The following is a 21616-nucleotide window of genomic DNA, read 5'->3' as shown; positions in this document are numbered from 1 at the left end:
CAGATCGGGAGCGCTTCTGAGCACGCCGAAGAAAGCGGCCGACGCGTCCTCATCCGTGATGCCGTCACCGACCGCGCCATTGACGCGGGCGGTGGCGATTTCGCGGGGACGCTGGTCCGTCTGTCTCGTCTGAGGGGGGGGGAGGTTTTGCACCGCTTTTGGCGGTGATGATTCAAAACCTGGGGGGGGGGAAGTCAAAGCCGCAACAGGTGAGGCCTGAGGCGACGGAGCATGATTTGGAGCCGTCCAGGGATTCCTAACCGCGGGGGGACGCAATTGGACGTTAGTCACGTCCGCATAAGTAGCGGGGCGGGAGGAGGGAGGGGTTGGGGCCGCAGGTGCAGCCCTCTGAGGGATTTGGGGAGGCTTGCCTTGGGGCTTTGGAGTAAAGCCTTTTTGCTGCCTTTTTGGTGCTTTCGGGCAGCCCCGCCAGTTGGCTGGGTGTCCCGATTCACCGCAAAGGACGCAAGCGGGCGGGTCAGAGGAGTCCCGAGTGCGTGGGCACTCTTTAGTGGAGTGGGAGTTTAGGCACTTTACGCACCTAGGTTTGGCGTGACAATGTCTCGCCGAATGGCCGTACAGCTGGCAGTTGTGGCATTGGCCGACAACGCCGCGGCTGAGGGGTTTCTCGACGTTGATACCGCCGAGGCCAGCCACCTCTTTAATTTGGAACACCGCTTTCGCGGCCTTTGTCATTTCTAAAATGACAAGAACAAGGTTGAAAGGCTGCTTAGTGCCTTTGTTTGCTCGGTACATCCTATGTACCTCGAGCACGGGGAGATTTTGGGACTTTAGATCCTGGAGGATAAAGTCCTCCGAGATCTCGTAAGGGACGTTGCGGATTACGACGCGTAGGTGGCGTTCGTCCTCCAGGGCGTATGTGTGGTATGATATGTTCCGTTCCCTCAGAAATTTCTGAAGGGCACGGTGGTCTTGTTCGGTCGGGATCTTGATTCTGATCCCATGGCCGATGTTGGTGGCCGAAGTGAAACGGATGTTCCGTTCGTTACAGGCGGCCGACACCATCGTCCACTTGCTCTTATCTTGGAGGATAAGAGGAGGGGGGACTTTGGATCGGCTGCCGTTATCGGGTTTGGGCGCGGGATTGGGTTTAGAGGGCCTGGCCTCGCCCGAGGGTTTGGCGGCCTTGGTAGGCGGGAGAGCCTTATCTTTTGACCGTTTTTGGCGTTTATTGCCGACGGTGATGAAATCTTCATCGTCCGATGAAGAGGGAGAGGCGGGAGATAGAGTGGTTGTCTCCATGTGGGTGTTCATGGAGTCATCGGCGGGGGTGTCCGGCTCCGAGGAGTCGGATTCCTCCATAGCAGTCTGGGACGGGGGGGAATTGGCTTCAGAGTCCTCCGAAGCCTGGGATTTGGCCTTCTTGGCCGAGGCGCCGATTAACTTCGGCAGGTAGGGACTGAGCCAAGGCTGTTTAAGCCTGGCGAACAAGCAGAACTTGTTTAAGTGGACGCTTGAGGTCAGGTAGTCCGTTAGGACATCCCTGAACGTCTCCACAATATGCTCCGGGAGTTCATCGGGGTCGGGGGGTTTCTCCATTTCGAGTAGGAGGGGAGGGAACGCGAGTTATACTTTGAATACGTACCGGAATGGGCCGCGCTGAAGATGTTATCGCACTTCACTTTTTACACAGTCACAGTCACACCACTTAGGGTCCACAAAACACAAACCGCTTTAGGATGGAATTCGAAATGTTTATCGACCGGGGCCGTAACTCACTGATGCTCACCGCGCTTCCAAGAACACACAGCGTTGACGGGATGGGCCGCACTGAAGATGTTATCGCTCGTTCGTTGCCTTAGAGTACACCACACGTAGCTTGGCTGATACAGATGCCGAAATTGGTAAGGGTGCCGGGTGCCGAAATTGCCTTGTCTGACTGACGTCTGGTGGCCGAAACTCACTGACTCACTGATTCTCATTAACTCGGAGAGGAGCTCGGAGAGGAGCTGTGAACTCGAACACGACTTGTCGACGAATGTGAGGCGAGGCGTGGTGACATAACTCTTGTCAAGCTGAAGCTATAAACTCTAAGCTTCCATCCCTCACTGCCAGCCGCCGTATCGATTCTACATAAACTTCCATCACGTCTGCGAGCTTTGAACTTACAGAGCTTGCCAGTGATGAGAATATTGAAAACTAAAGTTTGACTGCAATACTGAGCATTAGATGCTCAGTATTACAGTCAAACTTTAGTTTGTAACAATACGTAAAGTAAATGTTTTAAGAGTTTAGAGAAGTAACCGACGTCCTCGCGAGAGATCAGGTCAAGACTACTCGAACGGAAACCAACGAGCTTTTGTGAAAAGAGTTGTGAATGTGGATGAAGCGATTGAAAAAATATCGCAGTTTATTACCGCTTCTTCTGCACTGACGCCTTGGAAGCGGCAGTAAACTTAGTTTGTAAGTAATTTATTTGACGTCAACCAATGTTGTTAAACCATACGTTTTGACAATTATTAAGCGATATATAGTATCCTATAATAATGAATAAAAATTTTGAATTTTGAATTACATCATACATCATACAAGAAAGGAAGGTCTATTAGCCTCCAAAATACCAGACAATCGAAATGATACCAGCGTTCATCTATAACAGACACGTTTACAAATGATCTTAAACTTGACATTGTATTGCGCGGGAGTGGTCCCGGCCGCTGAGTCAGGGGTCGGCACTCAGGAGTCAACGATTCGGAAACGTCGGGTTACATTACATCATATCTTTTAAGCTGATATAAATTCCTGACAAATATTAGCCAATTATATCATTGCGATTTCTACGTGGTCTTGCTTTATACCAGTACCATCTCATACATATAATTACGTCTATATCTCTTGCGAGATAGACAGAGCCAAGTCTCGCAAAAAATTTAAAGACTGCGATCAGCTGTATGATTTAAAAACAGAATTGAGATTCAAATAGTGACAGTCAGGTAGTCATCATCTTGCGGATCAATATATCACACGCTTAGCAGATAATCATCAATGTACGACACAAAAACTAACAGATTTCTCTATTCGTTCATGTGATGACTTGTCTCTTGCCTTTTAAGGTGGGATAACGACCGTTTCGAAGATCCATACGATGAAGCAGGCCTTAATTATAGTGAAGTTCTTTGTAGCCCTACCTTAATATTCTGCCTTGTGACGCACTATCAAGTTTGTAGCTCGACCTTGTCCTTCCTTCGATAGAAATAGTAATTTTTCATTACCGGGCTCAGGCGCTTCGTACGAATGAAAAATAAATGAGCTTTCCGATCAATACACTATCGTTACCTGGTGTGAGGTGACCTCATATCGTTTACACACCAAATTACTGCGTTGGATATTTTTTGATAGTTACCATCCATTTCATACTAATGGAAGAGAGAGTAATGACGGCTTGGATTTTAAATGAGTTTGCTTTTTCCAAGAATTAGCATTTAATAATCTTACCTCTTTGTATTTTCTTTCATTTTTTGTCAAAATTTTAGCAAAATAGTTTCTGTAAGTAGTAGCTTATGGCATAGTACGTAGAATGGCACGCGCCGCGCTGTTTTTATCGCGCAAAAAAACTATAGCTGTTTCGCTTTTTATTGTGACGTGAAACGGGACAGCAATAGTTGTACGGGGCTATACGGGGTCTGGATACAAATTAAGTCTTGATGTGCATAATCTAGAAGTATACGTCTAGGTATGACCTAAGTCCTAGGTAGAAGTCAACTTGAGACTTGCAAATCTAAGTCAAGGCTGTTTGCAACGTCGAGCCTGAACTAATACGTTAGCACTAGTAATAATCCTGCGCTGATACCTACAAAGAATACATACATATGGTCACGTCTATATCCCTTGCGGGGTAGACAGAGCCAACAGCCTTGAAAAGACTGAATAGCCACGTTCAGCTATTTGGCTTATTGATAGAATTGAGATTCAACCTACAAAGAATACCAGAATGAAATGCAGTTTTATGTACATAAGCCGCTTTGTCGGAGAGGTAGGCAGAGACTACATATTTCTATATCCCTCACAGAAGACCCGCTCAGAACATAGTTCAATATTACTGAAGGATAAATGCCGTAACAAGCGAAGGTCTATGTCCAATGTCAGTGTATCCGCCAAGAGCTGAGAATCACGGACAGGCATTGTTCTCAAAGACAATGGACAGCATCGGATAAACTTAGTATTAAAGATCGTGTATACTGTCACGTCTTTATCCCTTACGACATAGACAGAGCTAATTACAACACTCGATGGTCACGTTCAGCTCTCTACTTCTACATAACACAATATTTTTAATAAGATATCAGTTACTTTTAGATACAAAATTCACGTCTTTGTCCCTTACAGGATAAACTGAGTTAATAGTTACAAGATTTCTACATATTAATATTTTTACAAAGGCCTCAATGATCACGAATGGATTTAAAAATGGTAAAAGGCCGGACGGAACGGATTTTACGGCATTTTTGTTCCACGCGAACGAAGCTGCGGACGTACTCTAGTTATTTATAACATATGTACTTATTAAATGCAATGTGCATATGAATGCACAAACGCTGTGGGAGGCGGTGATGTTCAGCGATGAGTCACCGCCGCGAGACCACGCCGGTTGTTACTTTCGAGTTTCAACCCCCGCCGAAACGAGATGCGTGTTACTAGTCAATGTCTACGTACCTTGTACATAGTAACTTCTTACTGGATTAAAACAACGATTTTATTGTTACTACGTATTGTTTGGTTGTTTGTAAACTTTTATGGCACATATAAAGAAATATACAAATTATAAAACACTTATTGGATTTAGAAGAATATGTACAATAGCGGACTGTTCCAATTGGAATTTCTTCCAGTCCACCTAAATATAAAGGAGAATCAATAATCAAAGAGGCAGCGCACATAAAAACGTTGAGGATGCATTATAATAATCAATTAATTTCTAAATAATTAACGATAAACATGCACAAGTAAATATAATAAATATGTATAAACTTACATAAATATAAGTATACTCAATTGTTAGATGTATCAGAATTGAATATATGCATCAGACTTGAATATAAATATAATAAAAATATTGTTTGTGTTAGGTAAGTGAAGTATCAATAAGATTGTTTACACATAACTGATGGCGTCGAGACCTTGAGGACTTCCCACATCCTTGCTCACCGTCCACACGCCATATTTGGGGCTCTTGCCGGCACTACCGCAGCGAGGGGGCGGCTGACCTTACGATACGAAGCAAGAGTCTATATTCTGTGCACTACAACAATTACACATCACACAAATACGACTTCATCCCTTGTGGGGTAGACAGAGCCGACAGCCTGGACAAGTTTCATGGGGGTAATAATGAAGGATAGAATTGAGATTCACTATTGTGTTGTGTGGTTTCCCACTGCATATCTTTTTCATGGATGCCGTAAAAGGCGACTAAGGGATAGGCTTATAAACTTTGGATTCCTTTTGTAGGAGATGGGCTAGCAACCAATAACTATTTGAATCTCAATTCCATCATAAAGCCATACAGCTGACGCAAGGGATATAGACGTGACTATATGTATGTATGAAATTCAGATTTAAAGGGTTATTGTATACCATAAGCCCGTAGTCTAGAATCTTGACCAGGCCGAGATGTAGTAGACTCCTTTTGACGTACAAGCAAAATCAATTAGAAACCCTACTGATAACTGATAACACAGTCTCAGCGATACTCGAGTGACGTTAACATCTTAGCGAAATCACGATAACAGCTTCAATATTATCGCAATGAATAAATGCACTCTTGTGTAGCGTATGGCGGGTTTATCGGCTGTAGCGACGTCACGTCGAAACCTTTTACTTAGACGCTTGCTATGTATGAGAACAAAGTAGTCTAGGAACGACCCTCGCTGAATCTGCAACTTCTGAACCCCATTTTGGTTAAATTAAGTATAAGATGGACTACATTTTGACGTAAGAACATCAAAGTGTTTTAGTCGCGAAATTTTATATGAAATGTTTGTATGAACAATTTCACGTGAACAAATTCACGGGCAAACACTTGCCTAGTGATAAAGCATTACCAACTGAGCATACAAGTGTATCGCACTTCACATTTGATTGTAGTAAAAGGTGACCTTACAAATTAATTTAAATAATAAACTGCTATTACCCTGAATAGAGTACCATCCATATCTATACTAATATTATAGATACGAAAGTGAGTTTGTTTGTTATTTCTTGATGTGGTATCTACTGAACCAAATACCAAATTTTAGATTTATATATATATTTCATCCCAGTAACAAGTATTCCCCATCGGATTTGCGAAAAACTTGTATTATTTTTTAGGTGGCGCTAAAATCGCACGAGTGAAGCTGCGGGTAAAAAGTTGTAAATGCATAACCCTGATGAGTTTTACTCAACATGTTCATCAAAACTGTGTCAAATTTGTTAAGAATTAGACGGAGCATCACTGGATATTCCTTTATGAGAACAACGGGAAGTTCCCAGAAACCATGGAAATAATGAAATGGACTGTTGCTGAAGACAAAAGCTAGGCCAGCATAGCAACATTTATCATGGTTGAATTGTCTTTGGTAATCCACATTTGATCAACAATCCAAGGGAAAAAAGGTTGGTACACACGGCTCAGGAGACACCAAGGCCATCTCCAGTACACCAATCAAGACAAGGCTGCACAACTAACTCCTGTTCCAGTGCCCACCATAATCTATCTATAAATCTATTTAGAATCAAACACAAATACTTATTATCTTAAAAATAAAAATACAGGCAAGTTGAATTCTAGTTTCTCAGTGCATTAGGAACACTTGATGTGAAGTATAATGAATGCTCAACTTTCTTTGTGATTATCACTCGTTTTGATAAAGATCTTATCACTTAATTATATGCTGGGTATTGTTTCCTATTCATTTCACTTTTCTTGATAATAAGCATGTTGAGTTGATAATATTTATAGTTTTAAATTAAGCTACCTTATATCCTAAATCAAAAGCTTGCTTGAAGAGAGTGGTGAATGTGGATGAAGTGAAAGCTGAATGCAGGGAGGCAGATGGAGGCGTGATTTTTTGAGTGTATGTTAATTTTTATTTCACTAAATGTTCTCCATTCATAACAATAAAATTGTGACTTTACTTTCTGATTATAAATCCATTCAATATGCTTGCATGCTTGCTAATGCTACTTTTTAAACAGGTAAGCAATCACTAACAATTCAAAATTGAATAAACTATTGTTAATTAGCCTGTAAATTAATAAAAAACACAAAAACTTTGAATTTGTGCAGCACTTAATAAGCTGTATTAAATATATTAAAAATGTAAATATTTTTTTCATTATTCATTTTTACCACAGAACAGAAAAAATGTTGGGCAAATAAGAGCCAAGGTTTTGTGCAGCAAACAGCCTTGACATATTTCTTTCAAACTGTGTATAAACAATTGAAAATATGTTAAAAATATGACTAATTAATGCAGATCTAGGGGGCTGGTTTAATCATAGGAAACAAAAAATAGAGTAGGTAATGAGGCACGCAACCGGGAAGGGGAAAGGGTAACGAACCGCAGGTCGTGGCTACAACCTCGCTCCACTATTATTTACGCCACACGATCTTCACGGAGCATTATTGGTGATTTCACACGACCAACGACGATTCACAAACGTTTTTTTTTTTTGCGCTAATTGTAATTAAATACATGAGAAACCATGGCAGTCGGACTCACCAGCAGTTGAGCTTTTTTATCGCCGACAAATCCGACTGTTTCGAGCGAGCGATCACCATTTCTTCGGTGAGACGAGCCATTGTCACAGCACTAGCACACTTGTTTTAACACAAAAATCGAGCACTTTTAGATCGGCGCGAGTCCGTAGCCGCTCATCGTGCCTCTCACTGGTGAGGAACGGCGATCCCGGCGTAAGCGCGAACAAAAACTGAAAACAATTCACGATCTCCTCCTCGACACACTTGACAGTCGATGGAGGAGGGCGTGTGCCCAATGGCTACGAGTAATAGACGGACGACACTCAATTCCTTAAGTACAGTATGAATATTAAAGTACATAAGTTTTTTTCGGTTATTCTTTAATTCAATCTTAACAAATAGATACATTCTACATATAATGATGTCTTTATCTCCTACGGGGTAGACAGAGTCAACAGTCTTGAAAAGACTAAAAGCAGTTCAGCTTGACGATAGAATTGAGATTCAAACAGTGACAGGTTGTTAGCCAATCGCCTGCATGAAAAAACCCAAGATTATGTCTTCCGCATAATCGCCTTTGGCGACATCCATGGGAAAGATATCGAGTGGTCCTGTTCTAAAGTGCAAATAACCAGGCGGCACATCTTAATAGATGTTATCATTATGCGTAAGGACTCAGGACATAAATTGCTACCAAAAGAATAAGTTTAATTAACCTCGTGAGAAAAATCATGACTTTCTTTTCAAACCGAAACATCAATTACACAAAAAACAATGCCATCAATCCCGTGTGAAAATGGACACAAACAACACCGACCCGTTTACTACATGTCAATGTCAGAAAAAAAAGAAAAATGTCATTAATGGTTTAAAAGAAAGCATTCAAAAAAATTAAAAGTAAAAACTAAACCATGCGAAACGCCTAGATACAGCATACAACGTACAAAAAAATATCATGAGCAAATAATCTCGAAATATTTGTAAAATAAAATTTTTGATCATGTACTCCTACATTATTCGTTTAGAAATCCGTGGGAAATCGAAGTTGAAAAGATTTTGACGTTGACATCTGACAAAATAATAAAACGTCAACAAAACCAAAACCCAAAAGTTGCGGGTCGTTTTTATTTGATAATTTAAACAAATTATACAATTTCACCTAAAAATGGATTCAAATGATATCACGGACGATAAAGACAGCGGACCGGAGGTCCAGATAAACTTTCCCAGCTCCGTGATGAGCCGCATCGAGGAACTTATGGGAGGGACAGAGCAGTTCGACAATGACGAGGTTCTAAATTCATAATTTCTCATTTATTTTCTATAGTTGCTCGTGATGGTCTATCCCCGATGTCGTCGCAAGTTTACTGTATTCCTTCCCCAAATATAAATGAAATTTTAATGCTTTGTCAAAGGTATAAACAAACCAATTTTCTACAGGGCAAGTAGTGGAAACTGCATCTTTTTACTAATCATGATAATAAAACAGGCAATTTTATACACATTTATTAGTTTTTACGGTTAAACTCTTGAAACTAGGAATGTGAAAAAAAAATCGATTATGGAAAAAATCGATTAAAAATCGATTTTTTTAAAAGAAAAATCGATTTTTATACATGATTTTTTTTAAATTAATAATCGATTAAAAATCGATTTTTATAATCATACAATAAATGCACTCCAACATACATTTTTGTCTTCTGGCTTGGAGCCCGGAACGCGAACTGCCAAAGAATACTATCATAGCTCCATAATATTACATCAACGCCATCTGTGCATTCTTTCTGTGCTCTTAAAACAGTTTAGAACTTTAGATGATTAATTTAATCAAACATTCTCTAGATGGAATTAGTCGATGAACAGTATTTTACCGACATTCGGTTGATATTTTATTCATTATTCGTTGCGGAAACTTCATTTTTCAAACTTGATTGTTAAAAACTTTAATTTGTGTTGATTTTATAAGAACTTCCTGTTTCTGTTGTTTATTTTTAATGAAAAAATCTATTGATATAATGTAAATGGCGTTTATTTTGACATAAATTGAAAAATTAGGAAAAAATCTATCAATATATTAATAAAATCGATTATTTTCTTAAGAAAAATCGATTATTTGTTAATCGATTTTTCATACTTAAAAAATTAATCGATTATATAAAAATCGATTTTTTATCAGCAATGTCACATCCCTACTTGAAACGGGCCACCGCCGGAGAGGGGTGGCGAGGGGGGAGGGGGAGGGGGTAACTCCCCCCCTCCCGTGACCCCCTCTTGCCGGAAGCCTATAGTTTTTTTTTTACGAATTTTTAAAGTTTTCATATAAAAAGTGTGCTCATTAACCGCCAGATGGGCAAGGGGGGGGAAAGTAAGAAAGGATGAAAGGGGCGAAGGTGAGTTAAACCTAACCTTACCTATACATACTTATTATTATACTTTTTTACTCAGTTTGAACGCTCCGCTCGCTTCGCTCGCTCCGCTTTGGTGGTTTACACCAACCTAACCTAACCAAACCGAGTTTGATTTGTGACCAATTTGTTTCTTTTCATTGCGGGGGGCTATCGCCCCCCGACCCCCCCCCCCGTGTATATTGCGTTGTTCAGTGCAATTTTTAAGATTTTCAAAAATTCATATATAAAAAAGGGGGGGCTTCCGGCAAAAAAAAATACTTGGGGGGGTCTTACAAACCCTCCCCCACCCTCCCCACCCCGTCCCCAACCTCTGTGGCGGTGGCCCGTTTTAAGAGTTGAGCCGTTTTTACTGCTAGTTTATGCAATGCTAGATTTGGAGTATTTTTGACCGGACTTTTCGTCTTTAAACACTCATTTATCTCAAATATATTATATTATCGATTATCGAAATATAATTTACTCCAAACATTAAGTAAGTATAAATAGTTTTGATATAATTCCAGTTTGACGCAGTATCCTACATCAACCACGTGTTCCCCACGGAGCAGTCCCTGGCAGGCGTGGAGAGTGCGGTCGCTCGCTGTGAGTTCCGGCTGGCGGGCGTGGAACTCGATATCCGGCGGCTCGTGCGCGCGCAGCCCCAGCAGCGGGAGGAGGGACAGAAGGCGCTGCTGCATGCTCAGCAGTGCATCGCTGAGCTGGCGTTACAGGTACCAGTAATTCCTCATAAAAAATATTTTGCCATCAATAATGAAAGAGCAATAAAGTTATTCAGAAATAACTCTTTAAAAATTTGTGAGTTAGAAAGAGCCTGTAATGTTCATGACTTTCCAGGAGTAGTAGGCAAAGACTACTATCTTCCCGCTTGTCGCATGAGGTTATAGGTATGTGGCTATATTAATTTGTATATATAATTCATTTATTTGATTTGCTAGACACAATTTTCAATTTCATATGAAATACAAATTAATATATAATTATACTAAAACTTAACTAAAACTTATTATAACTTAAAACTATAACATATAAACATGAATTTTAACTTGTCTTAACTTTGTGCAGGTAATGTGAAAAACAGTTGACAATCATGACTTAAAATAATGTTTTTATTGTAAGCTGCCAGTATGCTAACAAAACTCAAGGTGACTGCATTATCTACCATGGCCTGAAACCCATATTTTAGGTAGCAGACATAAACAAGAAAGCGGAACGAAGCGAGAGCATGGTCCGCGAGATCACCTCGGAGATCAAGCAGCTGGATTGCGCCAAGTCCAACCTCACTGCGGCCATCACCGCTCTGAATCATCTCCATATGTTAGTGGGCGGAGTGGACTCTCTCAATGCTATGACTAACGCCAGGCAGTACAAGGAGGTGGTTCTGCCCATGCAGGCTATCATGGAGGTGAGTTGAACAAGACAAACAAACACTTGATATGTTAGTGGAGTTGAATCTTTGAAAAAAAGTTGGTTAAAAATGTGACATTTCTCATCAATTTTTGCCGTGTGGTTTTTGGCACTTCAGAATAGAACCACTCCATCTCTCACATGGATGTTGTAAAAGGCGACCAAAAGATAGCCTTATAAAACTTGGAATTCCTGTTGTAGGCAATGGGATTAATAAATTGAAGCTGCCATGAACTCCTGACTTTGAGGGTATGGTCTTGGTTAAGTGAGTTGATAGTGTGACGTAAACATGAAGCTTCATGGAGTATGTTTGTGGTCAGGTGCTGCAACATTTCTCCTGCTACGACGAGATCGAGCCTCTGAACGCCCTCCGCGAGCAGGTCCACCACACGCGCTCGCAGCTCGCCCAGCAGATACTGGACGACTTCAAGCAGGCCTTCACTGGTAACACATTTTGTTTGCAAGCAAATAGGTACATAGTACTGGTGCTAGGTGTCACAGTAACCATGTTATATTTTTAAGGTCTCAATTGAGCTGTCTCTAGTTCTTCGACATTTAAGAATCAATAGAATAGATTTATTTAAAAAATTGGATACAAGGTATCACTAATTGACGTCACATCACTTAAATTTAATTATAACGACTACCGCTTCTAAAGCGCATGTGTACAGTAAAAGCTCCTTTTCGCGCTTCCGTCATTCGCGTTTACACTATTCGCGGTTTAAAAAAATGCAACCCAATTTCTTTATTCGCGGCTAAAAAATTCTTTATTCGCGCATACAAAATTGCAATAGGTGTTTAAGGCAAAATCTTTTGCAAGTGCCGTCAAATGGTACCGCCGAGCACTTCGACCTAAGCCGCCTTTGTCGAATTTGACGCAAAAACCGCGGTTGACGTTTTTGAAAATGTAAACAAACAGAAGAAAGCAACCTTATTTCTGAAAAAATTAAGTATATTTTTAATTTACGCTTTGCCTATTTTATTGTTTTATCTTTCACATTCCTTACAAATAAAGATGTTTGATTTGATTTGATTTGATTGTGATCGAGTAACATTATTTATATAAATATTAATAATGTCAACTAAAATAATTGAGAAACGCGTTTCTACACAATAAAAATCTGTGTTACCGCTTAAAGTGAAAATAGAAATGCTTGATCGTTTACGCCTTGGAGAGTATCTAGGAACGTATCCCCATAAACCCATATAAATTACCATTCTGTATTCACAGTTTCTGTATTCGCGGCATATTTATGGAACACTAGAGGCCGCCCGCGACTTCGTCCGCATGGAAACCCTATCAATCCCGCGGGAACTCTGGGATAAAAAGTAGCCTATGTGTTATTCTGGGTCTTCAGCTACCTACATACCAAATTTTATGGTAATCGGTTCAGTAGTTTTTGCGTGAAAGAGTAACAAACATCCATACAAACTTTCGCCTTTATAATAGTAGTAGGATATACCCCGCGAATAAAGAGATTTTACTGTACAAGAAGCGGCGGAACAAACTACACTGTAGCATTTTCACCGGACGTCAATTTACAAATATATCAAATCCTTTCGAGTACAATACATTTAATATGTAATTGTGGGGTCTTTGTCGTTGGACATCGTGACGAGTGACACACACAATGTTGTGGCGGCAGGCAGCAAGAGCGCGGTGCCGGCGCGCACGCTGCGCGAGGCGAGCGCGGCCGTGGACGGGCTGGAGCCGCGCGTGCGCCGCCAGCTGCTGGGCTGGCTCGTGGCGCTGCAGCTGCAGGTACGCTCATGTACTTACACCAGCGGTGCCCGCGACTCCGTCCGCGTCGAATACTTATTTTGAGCATCATTGAAGACCTCAAGGATGAATAATTTTCTCCCGTTTTTTTCACATTTTCCATTATTTCTTCGCTCCTAATAGTTGCAGCGTGATGTTAATATATAGCGTGAAGCCTTCCTCGATAAATGGTTTATTCAACACAAAAATAATTTTTCAGCTATTTGGCTTTATAATAAAATTGAGATTGACATTCAAGTAATGACAGGTTGTTAGCCCATCATCTAACAGAAGAATCACAAGTTTTTAGCCTATCCCTTAGTCGCCATTCTTTAAATTTGCACTCTGATTATGTACCCGCAGGAGTACGCCCACCTGTTCTCGCCGGAACAGGAAGTGGCGTGGGTTTCTCACATCGAGAAACGGTTCACGTGGCTGAAGAAGCACCTGCTGGCCTTCGAGGACTCCCTCGGGAACATGTTCCCGCCGCACTGGAAGGTCAGCGAGAAGATCGCCATGCAGTTCTGTAAGGTCAGTGTGCGCCGGGGGTGCGGGAACCTCTTCTCCGGCTGAAGAAGCATTCCAAGTTACTACTTGATATCGTGTCTAAAGTGTGTCATCCCGTTTTTAAAGAGTTTAGTGTTGTTAATACCTATATGATGACATGACACCGCCATCTTTAGCAAAGCTATCCAGCTTCTGATTTCCACAATCAAAAACATTACCTCGTTCGATGTATTCAAGAGACAATTAGCCGAGCACATAATCTCAATTTCCTGGACCTTTGCTGTTATATTTCCCGTGGCGCAGACAACCCGCGAGGAGCTGGGCGCGCTGCTGGCGGCGCGGCGCGGCGAGCTGGACGTGAAGCTGCTGCTGCCCGCCATCCAGAAGACGGCCGCGTTCGAGGCGCTGCTGCACAAGCGGTTCTCCGCCGCCGACGAATCGGGTACCAGTTTCGTGGATTATATGGTGCCGTGTGGTTCCTCGGCGAGAACAGGACCACGGTAGATGTCGTGAAAGGCGATTAAGGGATAGGCTTTTAAGCTTGGATTCTTTTTTTTAGGCAATGGGCTTGCAATTGCAACAATTTTAATTTCAATTATATTATAAAGCCAAACAACTGAGCATGGCCTATCAGTCTTTTCAAGGCAGTTGACTCCGTCTACCCCGCAAGGTATAAATGTATTTATGTTTTAAATAACGTCCACATCTCCAAACGTCACGCGCCACCAGCCAATCACAGCGTGGAGAGTCTGAGTCGTCATCATGTTTTTCATCACGCAAGATAATATCAGACGCATTCGAACCACCAAAAAAATCTAAACATGAGCCTATAAAAAATACCGAAGGTAATTTTGGTCATAAAATTGTTTCAAATAAATAAACTTTATTCCAGGTACTGACATTGATGTTAGCTTGGACCCCGCGGCGGACAACAAGAACTTTGACATTGAAGGCAAAGAGGTGGGTATCAGTGATGTAAGTGAGAAAAGAAAATGATTTTTTAATTTAGAATTGAGTTGTTCTTATTTGAAACTAGCTTTTGCCCGCGGCTTCGCCCGCGCAAATGTATTTTTGATTATAAGGATACGCCATAAAATTTCACCCATTTTTTAATCCCGTATCGTGCGGGACTGTTTTAAGTTTATATTTGGTTTAAATTCATATGGCTTCTCCCGTCTTGTCCCGTCTCTTCTGGTTCTGTTCCATCCCGTCCCAACCTGTTGTGTCCCGTCCTGCCCCGTCCAGTCCTATCCTGTCCCATCCCATCCTATTTAGTGCCATCCTGCTTTCCGCAACTGATACATATTTTTTACTAACCAATATTTAAGACTACTCGCACTTCGACACCTACCTATCAAAAAACGAAGTTTCATACAAAGTTCCAACCCTTATTTTTCGCCCTTGAGATGCAGTTTTTAAAATCCAATGTTTTAATGATTATTTCATACATTCTAAAATTTCATGTGCCCAACGTAAAAATTGACGAAATTTCATACAAATTTACATCCATACGTCATTACATAGCTGTCATTTTACGTCAATTACATAGCTGTCATTTGCGTTTTGTTATTTCAAGTCTGATTATTTTTTGTTATACCACGTTTTATAGTGACTGACGTTTCATGTCAAGTCACACGGGAACGCTGTCGAACGGGATAAAAAGTATCCTATGTCCGTCTCCTGGCTCTAAGCTACCTTCCTACCATTTTTTAGCCAAATCTGTTCAGCCGTTCTTGAGTTATAAGTGGTGTAACTAACACGACTTTCTTTTATATATATAATAATAGATAAAGATAAATAGATAAATAATACATGTATTAAACGCGCACGTAACGTATATAGCGGGAGCGATGATTCAGCTGGACGCCCACAATTTTGGCACAAAAAGGTGCGTGGGGAACCGCGCGACAGACGATGTCGTGTCGGAGGTTGTATTTATGCTACAATCCGTGAAATCTTTGCTTACGCGATTTAGACTTTTCGCTGTTATTAGCTGAAAGCGTCGCGTGATTGGCTGTTGTGATTTGTGGCGTAGAGATGTCGCCACATCTGTATTTTTTATAAATAGTATGTGACACCCGAAATTTTTTAATCAATTGTTCTAACTTGAAATAAATAAATTGATTCATTAATTGAAAATAAATCTTAATATATGAAATAAACGCGTGCATCTGTGACAAAGTACAGCCCAAACCGCTGGGTCTAGGGACTTGAAATTTGTACTTAAAGTGGATTTCCAGATATTCTCGCAGGAACGCGAAATACTGGAATTTTTCGGTTTACGCGGGTGAAGCCGCGGTCGTCCTCTAGTACACAATAAAACATGCACCAAAATGGCCCTCGACCAGCTTGTGCCGGCTGGAGATGATACTGGCCCATTTGTTGTTTTCTTTTCGTAGATATCGGTTAATACGGCGTTTATAAAAGAGGAAATTAATTTTAACTACTTACCATTTAATTAGGCACTTAAATGAAAGGAAACAATCAAAAATGGTTTGAAGTAATTTATTTGACGTCAACCAATGTTGTGAAACCAAAGATATGACAATTATGAAGTGAATCCACTCCACTCCCACGACCACGGCCACTCTGTCAAGAGTGTATCGATGAAGAAGAAGAGTCAACGTCGTATATTTCAGCCGGAGTCTGCGCTTGCGCAGTCCCCGTGGCGCGGCGCGATCGGCGCCTGCTTCGAGCCGTACCTCTCGCTGTACATCACGTCGCTCGACCACAGCCTGCGCACCTTCATGGACCATCTGCAGGTATTTTGTACTGTCGTGATGCCGTGTGGTTCCCGCCGCTTTAGAATGGAACCGCTACATATCTCTCCCATGGATGTTGTAAAAGGATAGGCTTATACACTTGGGATTCCTCTTGCAGGCGACGGGCTAGCAACCTGTCACTATTTGAATCTCAATTATATCATGAAACTATACAGCGAGCAGTGGCCTTTCAGTCTTTTCGGGACTGTTGGCTCTGTCTACCCCGCAAGGGCTGTAGACGTGACTTTATATAAATGTGATGTATTGTTGTTTGTGTAATATCTTTATTGTGCATACGAAAGAACACAAAAATACAGTAAATTGGTAACACAAAAGTTTCAAAAATTGTTTTTTTCCGTTAAAAAGCCTTATAGGCTCTTTTGAATTTTACTGTGTTAATAAATGTATGTGCATGCGCAGGAGCCGCCGCCGGCGGAGGGCGGGGCGGTGGGCGGCGCGGGTGGGGGCGGCGTGCTGTCGTCGTGCGCGGACCTGTTCCTGTTCTACAAGCGCTGCCTCGTGCAGTGCGCGCGCCTCTCCACCGCCGAGCCCATGCTGGGTCAGTTTGTGTGCTAGCGCGTTTGTCCGCGACTTCGCTCGCGTCTATTTAGCTCCACCCACAATAGAATACAGGTTCTTCGCATATTTCGCGGGAACTATAGTTTTTAACTGGATGAAAAGTAACTTACGACCTTCTTCAGACAATTATGAATAGTATAGAAATAATGAATGGGTAATCAGGGGTTTCTTTCTCCATCATGACCTGATCGGGAATCGAACCCGGGACCTCTTGGTTCAGAGGCGAGAATCCGACAACTGTGCCAAACATGCCGTTAAACCGATATGATTGATCGTTCTGTAATATTGTAGAACTTTCCGGCGTGTTCGCGAAATACCTCCGAGAATACTCGGTGTCGGTGCTGTCAGCATCTCTCCCGCGGGCCACTCCCAGCACCAGCCTCGTGGGGAACCTGCAGACCTTACTCAAGGAGTATGACAACCACCCCAGGTGAGAAACTCAAGCCTCGCTTCATTACATTGATAAAAACTGTCCGCGTACGTATTAGTAAAACATCGTGAAGAAACGTGCACATTTAGGCAATTGAATGTGTAAGATCCAAAATTGATTGGTTCCTTGAACAGGCTCACAGATGCCTGTAGTGTAGGAGTACCTTGCTCTACTCTTCTACCTGACGGACATTTCTCATATTTTCGTGTTTCGCTGCACTTCAGTGTGCGGATTCAACTTTCCTAATGAATAAATGAGAAATGAATATTTATTTACCGGAAAATGGGTGCAGTTATCGTTTTTAAACAAAATAACAATGTAAATATGTATATAACCGGCGTTTCTCGTTTTGTGATGAAACAATACTCGCATTCTCCACCAGGTACACTCCCCAAGAGCTGGGCAAGATAACGAGCGTGATCACAACCGCGGAGTACTGCCTGGAGACCACGCTGCACCTGCAGCAGAAGCTGAAGGAGAAGGTGGTGCCGAGACTGAAGGACAAGATTGATCTGACGCCGGAACAGGTGAGCATTCCTTCTCCATCAGATAATTCTGGCTCAATGACGAGGGGCGCGGACAAATTGGATCGTACTCTGTGTTCATGTAATGGTTTACACGTAAGTTTAAGTGCGTGCAAGTACACGGTGCATCGTCAGACACTAGCAGAAGGTGGCGTCCAGTCTCAAGAACGCTGGAACACGTATGTAATACTGAAAGACTTTTCACGGTTTTCACAAACAGTTGCTTGAGAATGCAGCTTTCCTCGTGATGTTTCACCGACGTTCGATAGTTTTGTTCATTTCTAATAGAGTAAGATGTAGGCCAACCTACGACGTGACTATGTGCTTGTGTGTAACAAACATAGTCACGTCAATATCTTATGCGAGGTAGACAAAGCGAACAGTCTTGAAAAGACTGAGAGGCCACGTTCAGCTGTTGGGGTTAATGATAGAATTGAGATTCAAATAGTGACAGGCGGCTGGCTCATCGTCTAAAAGAAGAATCCCAAGTTTATAACCATATCCCTTAGCCGTCATTTACGAGATCCATGGGGAAGAGATGGAGTGGTCCTATTCTTTTTTCTATAGGTGCCACATGGCGCTTTTGCTCACATAAGATGTCCAAAGAGAGTGAACGCGGAGAACATGGTGAATAGAGCTTTGCATGCCTTTATGAGCAGTCAGAAACTATCCGAAAATGCTCGACTGGCTGTGCCATACATTAATGTTGAGACCAACACGGTCACGACATTAATGTATGGGAGTGAAAGTTGGGTATGGCAAAACAAGCACGAAAGCAGAATAAATGCAGTGGAAATGAGAGCGTTAAGGAGTATGTTGGGTGTGAAATTGAGTGACCGGATAAGGAACAGCGTGATAAGGGAATGTTGTGATGTGAAAGAAGATGTAGTTACAGGAATAGAAAAGTGTATGTTAAGATGGTTCGGCCATGTGGAGAGGATGAATGAAAGCAGGTTGACTAAGCAGATATACATGGAGAGTGTGGAGGGAAAGGTCGGAGTGGGAAAACTTAGACGAACGTATCTTGATCAAATTAAGGACGTCCTGGAAAAGGGTCAGGTCAAAAGTACCCGAAACCGCCGAGCTTGCATGAAGAGAGTTATGAATGTGGATGAAGCGAAGGAAGTATAGAGAGATCGTGGCAAGTGGAAAGAGGTAGTCTCTGCCTACCCCTCCGGGAAAGAGGCGTGATTTTATGTATGTATGTATTTAAGATGTCCAACTCAGCCAATATAATTGTGGCGGGCGCAGGACCTGTTCCAGGCGCTGATCGCGGACTGCATCCAGCTGCTGGTGCGGGACGTGGAGGCGGGCTGCGCGGCCGCGCTGGGCGCCATGGCGCGGGCGGGCTGGCAGCACGTGCGCGCCGTGGCCGACCAGAGCGGCTACGTGGGCCACATCGCGCAGCTGCTGCGCCACACCGTGCCGCTGCTGCGCGACAACCTGGCTTCCTCCAGGAAGTACTTCACGCAGTTCTGCATACGATTCGCCAACTCTTTCATACCCAAGTTCATACAGAACATTTACAAGTGCAAGCCGATATCGACCGCGGGCACCGAGCAGCTGTTGTTGGACACGCACATGCTGAAGACCGTGTTGCTGGAGATGCCGTCGGTCGGCTCCGAGGTGAAGAGGCCTCCGCCGGCGACGTATACCAAAGTGGTGATCAAGTTGATGACGAGGGCGGAAATGGTGCTGAAACTGGTGATGGCCCCGCTGGAGGGCGCCGGGGACGGGTTCGTGGCGCAGTTCCAGCAGCTGCTCCCGGACGGCACGCTGCAGGAGTTCAGGAAAGTGCTGGATATGAAGGGGGTGAAGATGTCGAAGACTCAGGTCCAAGCTCTGGAGCTGCTGTTCAAGGAGGCCGCGAAGACTGCCAATACGGATGGGAAGTAAATTGGGAAAGATTTTCTCCCAGTGCGTATTGCTTATTTACGAAAGTAAAAGATCTAATGCAGGCAACTATAAGTGCAATCTAAACGGCTATGTATTAAATCAATACATTTTAGAATCAGTGACACGACTAAAGAAAAATCATGTGTTCCCAGTTGGATTTGGGGCCCCTGGCTGGAATAGTTATAAAAAATATTGTTTGTTTGTATGTAATATTATTATTTGTATATAATGAAAAAAGTTGTAAATATGGATATTTTTGTGCAATAAACTTATTAATCTTAAAATAGCCAACAAACTCATAGTTATTATTAAAAAGAATGAAATAATGTTAGTTTCGTATTACTCCAATTTAACTTTGAACTGACTCATAAGTTTACAATTTAATGCATTATAAGGGTCAGTTCAGAAAAATAAAAAACTACTAGCGTTTGTTCAAGCAAGTCTTCTAAGTTCAAGTCTACACTGAGATTCATTTTCTTCTTTATTTATTTAGATTGCCACATAAATGCACGCATTATTTTCATGCCCTGTCAGAATTGAATGTAGCTTTAGAATAATTCAAAAGTTATTGAAATAAAGGCGTATAAAGAGCTTATTTTTATTTGTATGTGTATTAGTGAATTACGTTTTGACGTGTATTGTATAAAATAGACTGAATATATTTATATCATGCGAAATAAGAGTATTATAAATATAGGTGAAAAAATTTTTAAATAATAATTTGTCTTTTATTGGTCTTCTTTCTTTACCGTTAACCCGGTTACATACATCCTCAGCTCTCTGAAGAAGCCGGGGTGCACCTTTTAACCAAGATCCGTCAGATTTTTACACGAAGCGACTCTAGTCTTAATAATAAATATATACGGGACAAATTACACAGATTGAGTTAGCCTCGAAGTAAGTTCGAAACTTGTGTTACGAGATACTAACTCAACGATGTTATATTTTATAACAAATACTTATATAGATAAGCATCCAAGACCCAGGCCAATCAGAAAAAGTTCTTTTCTCATCATGTCCTGACCGGGATTTGAACCCGGGACCTCAGGTGTCACTCAGAGGGTGTCATAGACAAGCGTACTACCGCTGCGCCACAGAGGCCGTCAAACGTCTTACCTCCAACTTTGTAAATGAAGTTGACACCAATCCGGCAATCCACATTTCTCATATCACAATCTCATCTCTTGGGATTCATAAAGCTTGAGCTTGCATGGCAACCTATTTCAGTTCCATATTTGGTTTAGCAATTTCGTAACTATTGAATGTTTACCCAGTAAAAAGTAAAGACACTCTTTTTGCACCTGGCATTAATTCCGATTACATCCTAAAGTTTATGGAGAGTGCCTTGGCCCGGGGTGTGTCTTTTGACCATGCCTGGTGAGTCAGGTTTTTACATGAAGCGAGTCCTGTGCCCCTCACTCCTGTCTCACCTCCACAACCTTTTCAGTGCAACCTAACCCATATTGGGTAATGGTAAAAGCTGCAGTACAATAAAGTTCTTATTTTTGTCGCCTTTTACGGCATCGATGGAAAAAGGATGGAGTGGTCTTATTTTATTAATTAAACTCCTTGCAACAATCGGAGAATTAAAAAGTTCTTCCTGTTTAAAAAAGTAAAACTGTAAACAAACATGGCGTGATAACAA

The 21616-nt window shown here is 42.0% G+C and overlaps 2 protein-coding genes across 6 annotated transcripts in view; one reads left to right on the top strand and one right to left on the bottom strand.

Annotated features, from left to right (window-relative positions):
* The window catches only part of LOC106140422 (cilia- and flagella-associated protein 410), a 33946-nt gene extending 25948 nt beyond the window's left edge, over window positions 1–7998 (bottom strand). For 3 of the 4 annotated variants that reach the window (XM_060952728.1, XM_060952729.1, XM_060952730.1), the window contains exon 1: window positions 7725–7998. In XM_060952728.1, coding sequence (XP_060808711.1) covers window positions 7725–7804 — 80 coding nt within the window. In that variant the 5' untranslated portion in view covers window positions 7805–7998. The remainder of the gene's footprint in view (window positions 1–7724) is intronic. The other variant, XM_060952727.1, reaches the window with a different exon arrangement.
* A 781-nt stretch (window positions 7999–8779) lies between these two features.
* LOC106140419 (vacuolar protein sorting-associated protein 53 homolog) lies at window positions 8780–20667 on the top strand. 2 transcript variants are annotated; one of them, XM_060952740.1, is made up of 13 exons: window positions 8780–8993; window positions 10614–10820; window positions 11294–11512; window positions 11835–11958; window positions 13161–13276; window positions 13637–13804; window positions 14084–14222; window positions 14673–14740; window positions 16420–16542; window positions 16963–17101; window positions 17413–17551; window positions 17934–18078; window positions 19327–20667. In XM_060952740.1, exons 1-13 carry the CDS (start codon window positions 8868–8870, stop codon window positions 19969–19971), a joined length of 2358 nt encoding a protein of 785 aa, XP_060808723.1. In that variant the 5' UTR covers window positions 8780–8867; the 3' UTR covers window positions 19972–20667. The 2 variants fall into 2 exon arrangements, with proteins under 2 accessions (XP_060808723.1, XP_060808722.1); XM_060952739.1 differs by having other exon boundaries at window positions 14673–14755.
* Window positions 20668–21616: the final 949 nt, after the last annotated feature.

The sequence above is a fragment of the Amyelois transitella genome, chromosome 29 (genome assembly GCF_032362555.1).
Source record: "Amyelois transitella isolate CPQ chromosome 29, ilAmyTran1.1, whole genome shotgun sequence".
In the NCBI taxonomy this organism is placed as follows: Eukaryota; Metazoa; Arthropoda; class Insecta; order Lepidoptera; family Pyralidae; genus Amyelois; species Amyelois transitella.
This window is presented reverse-complemented; position numbering and strand designations above follow the sequence as displayed.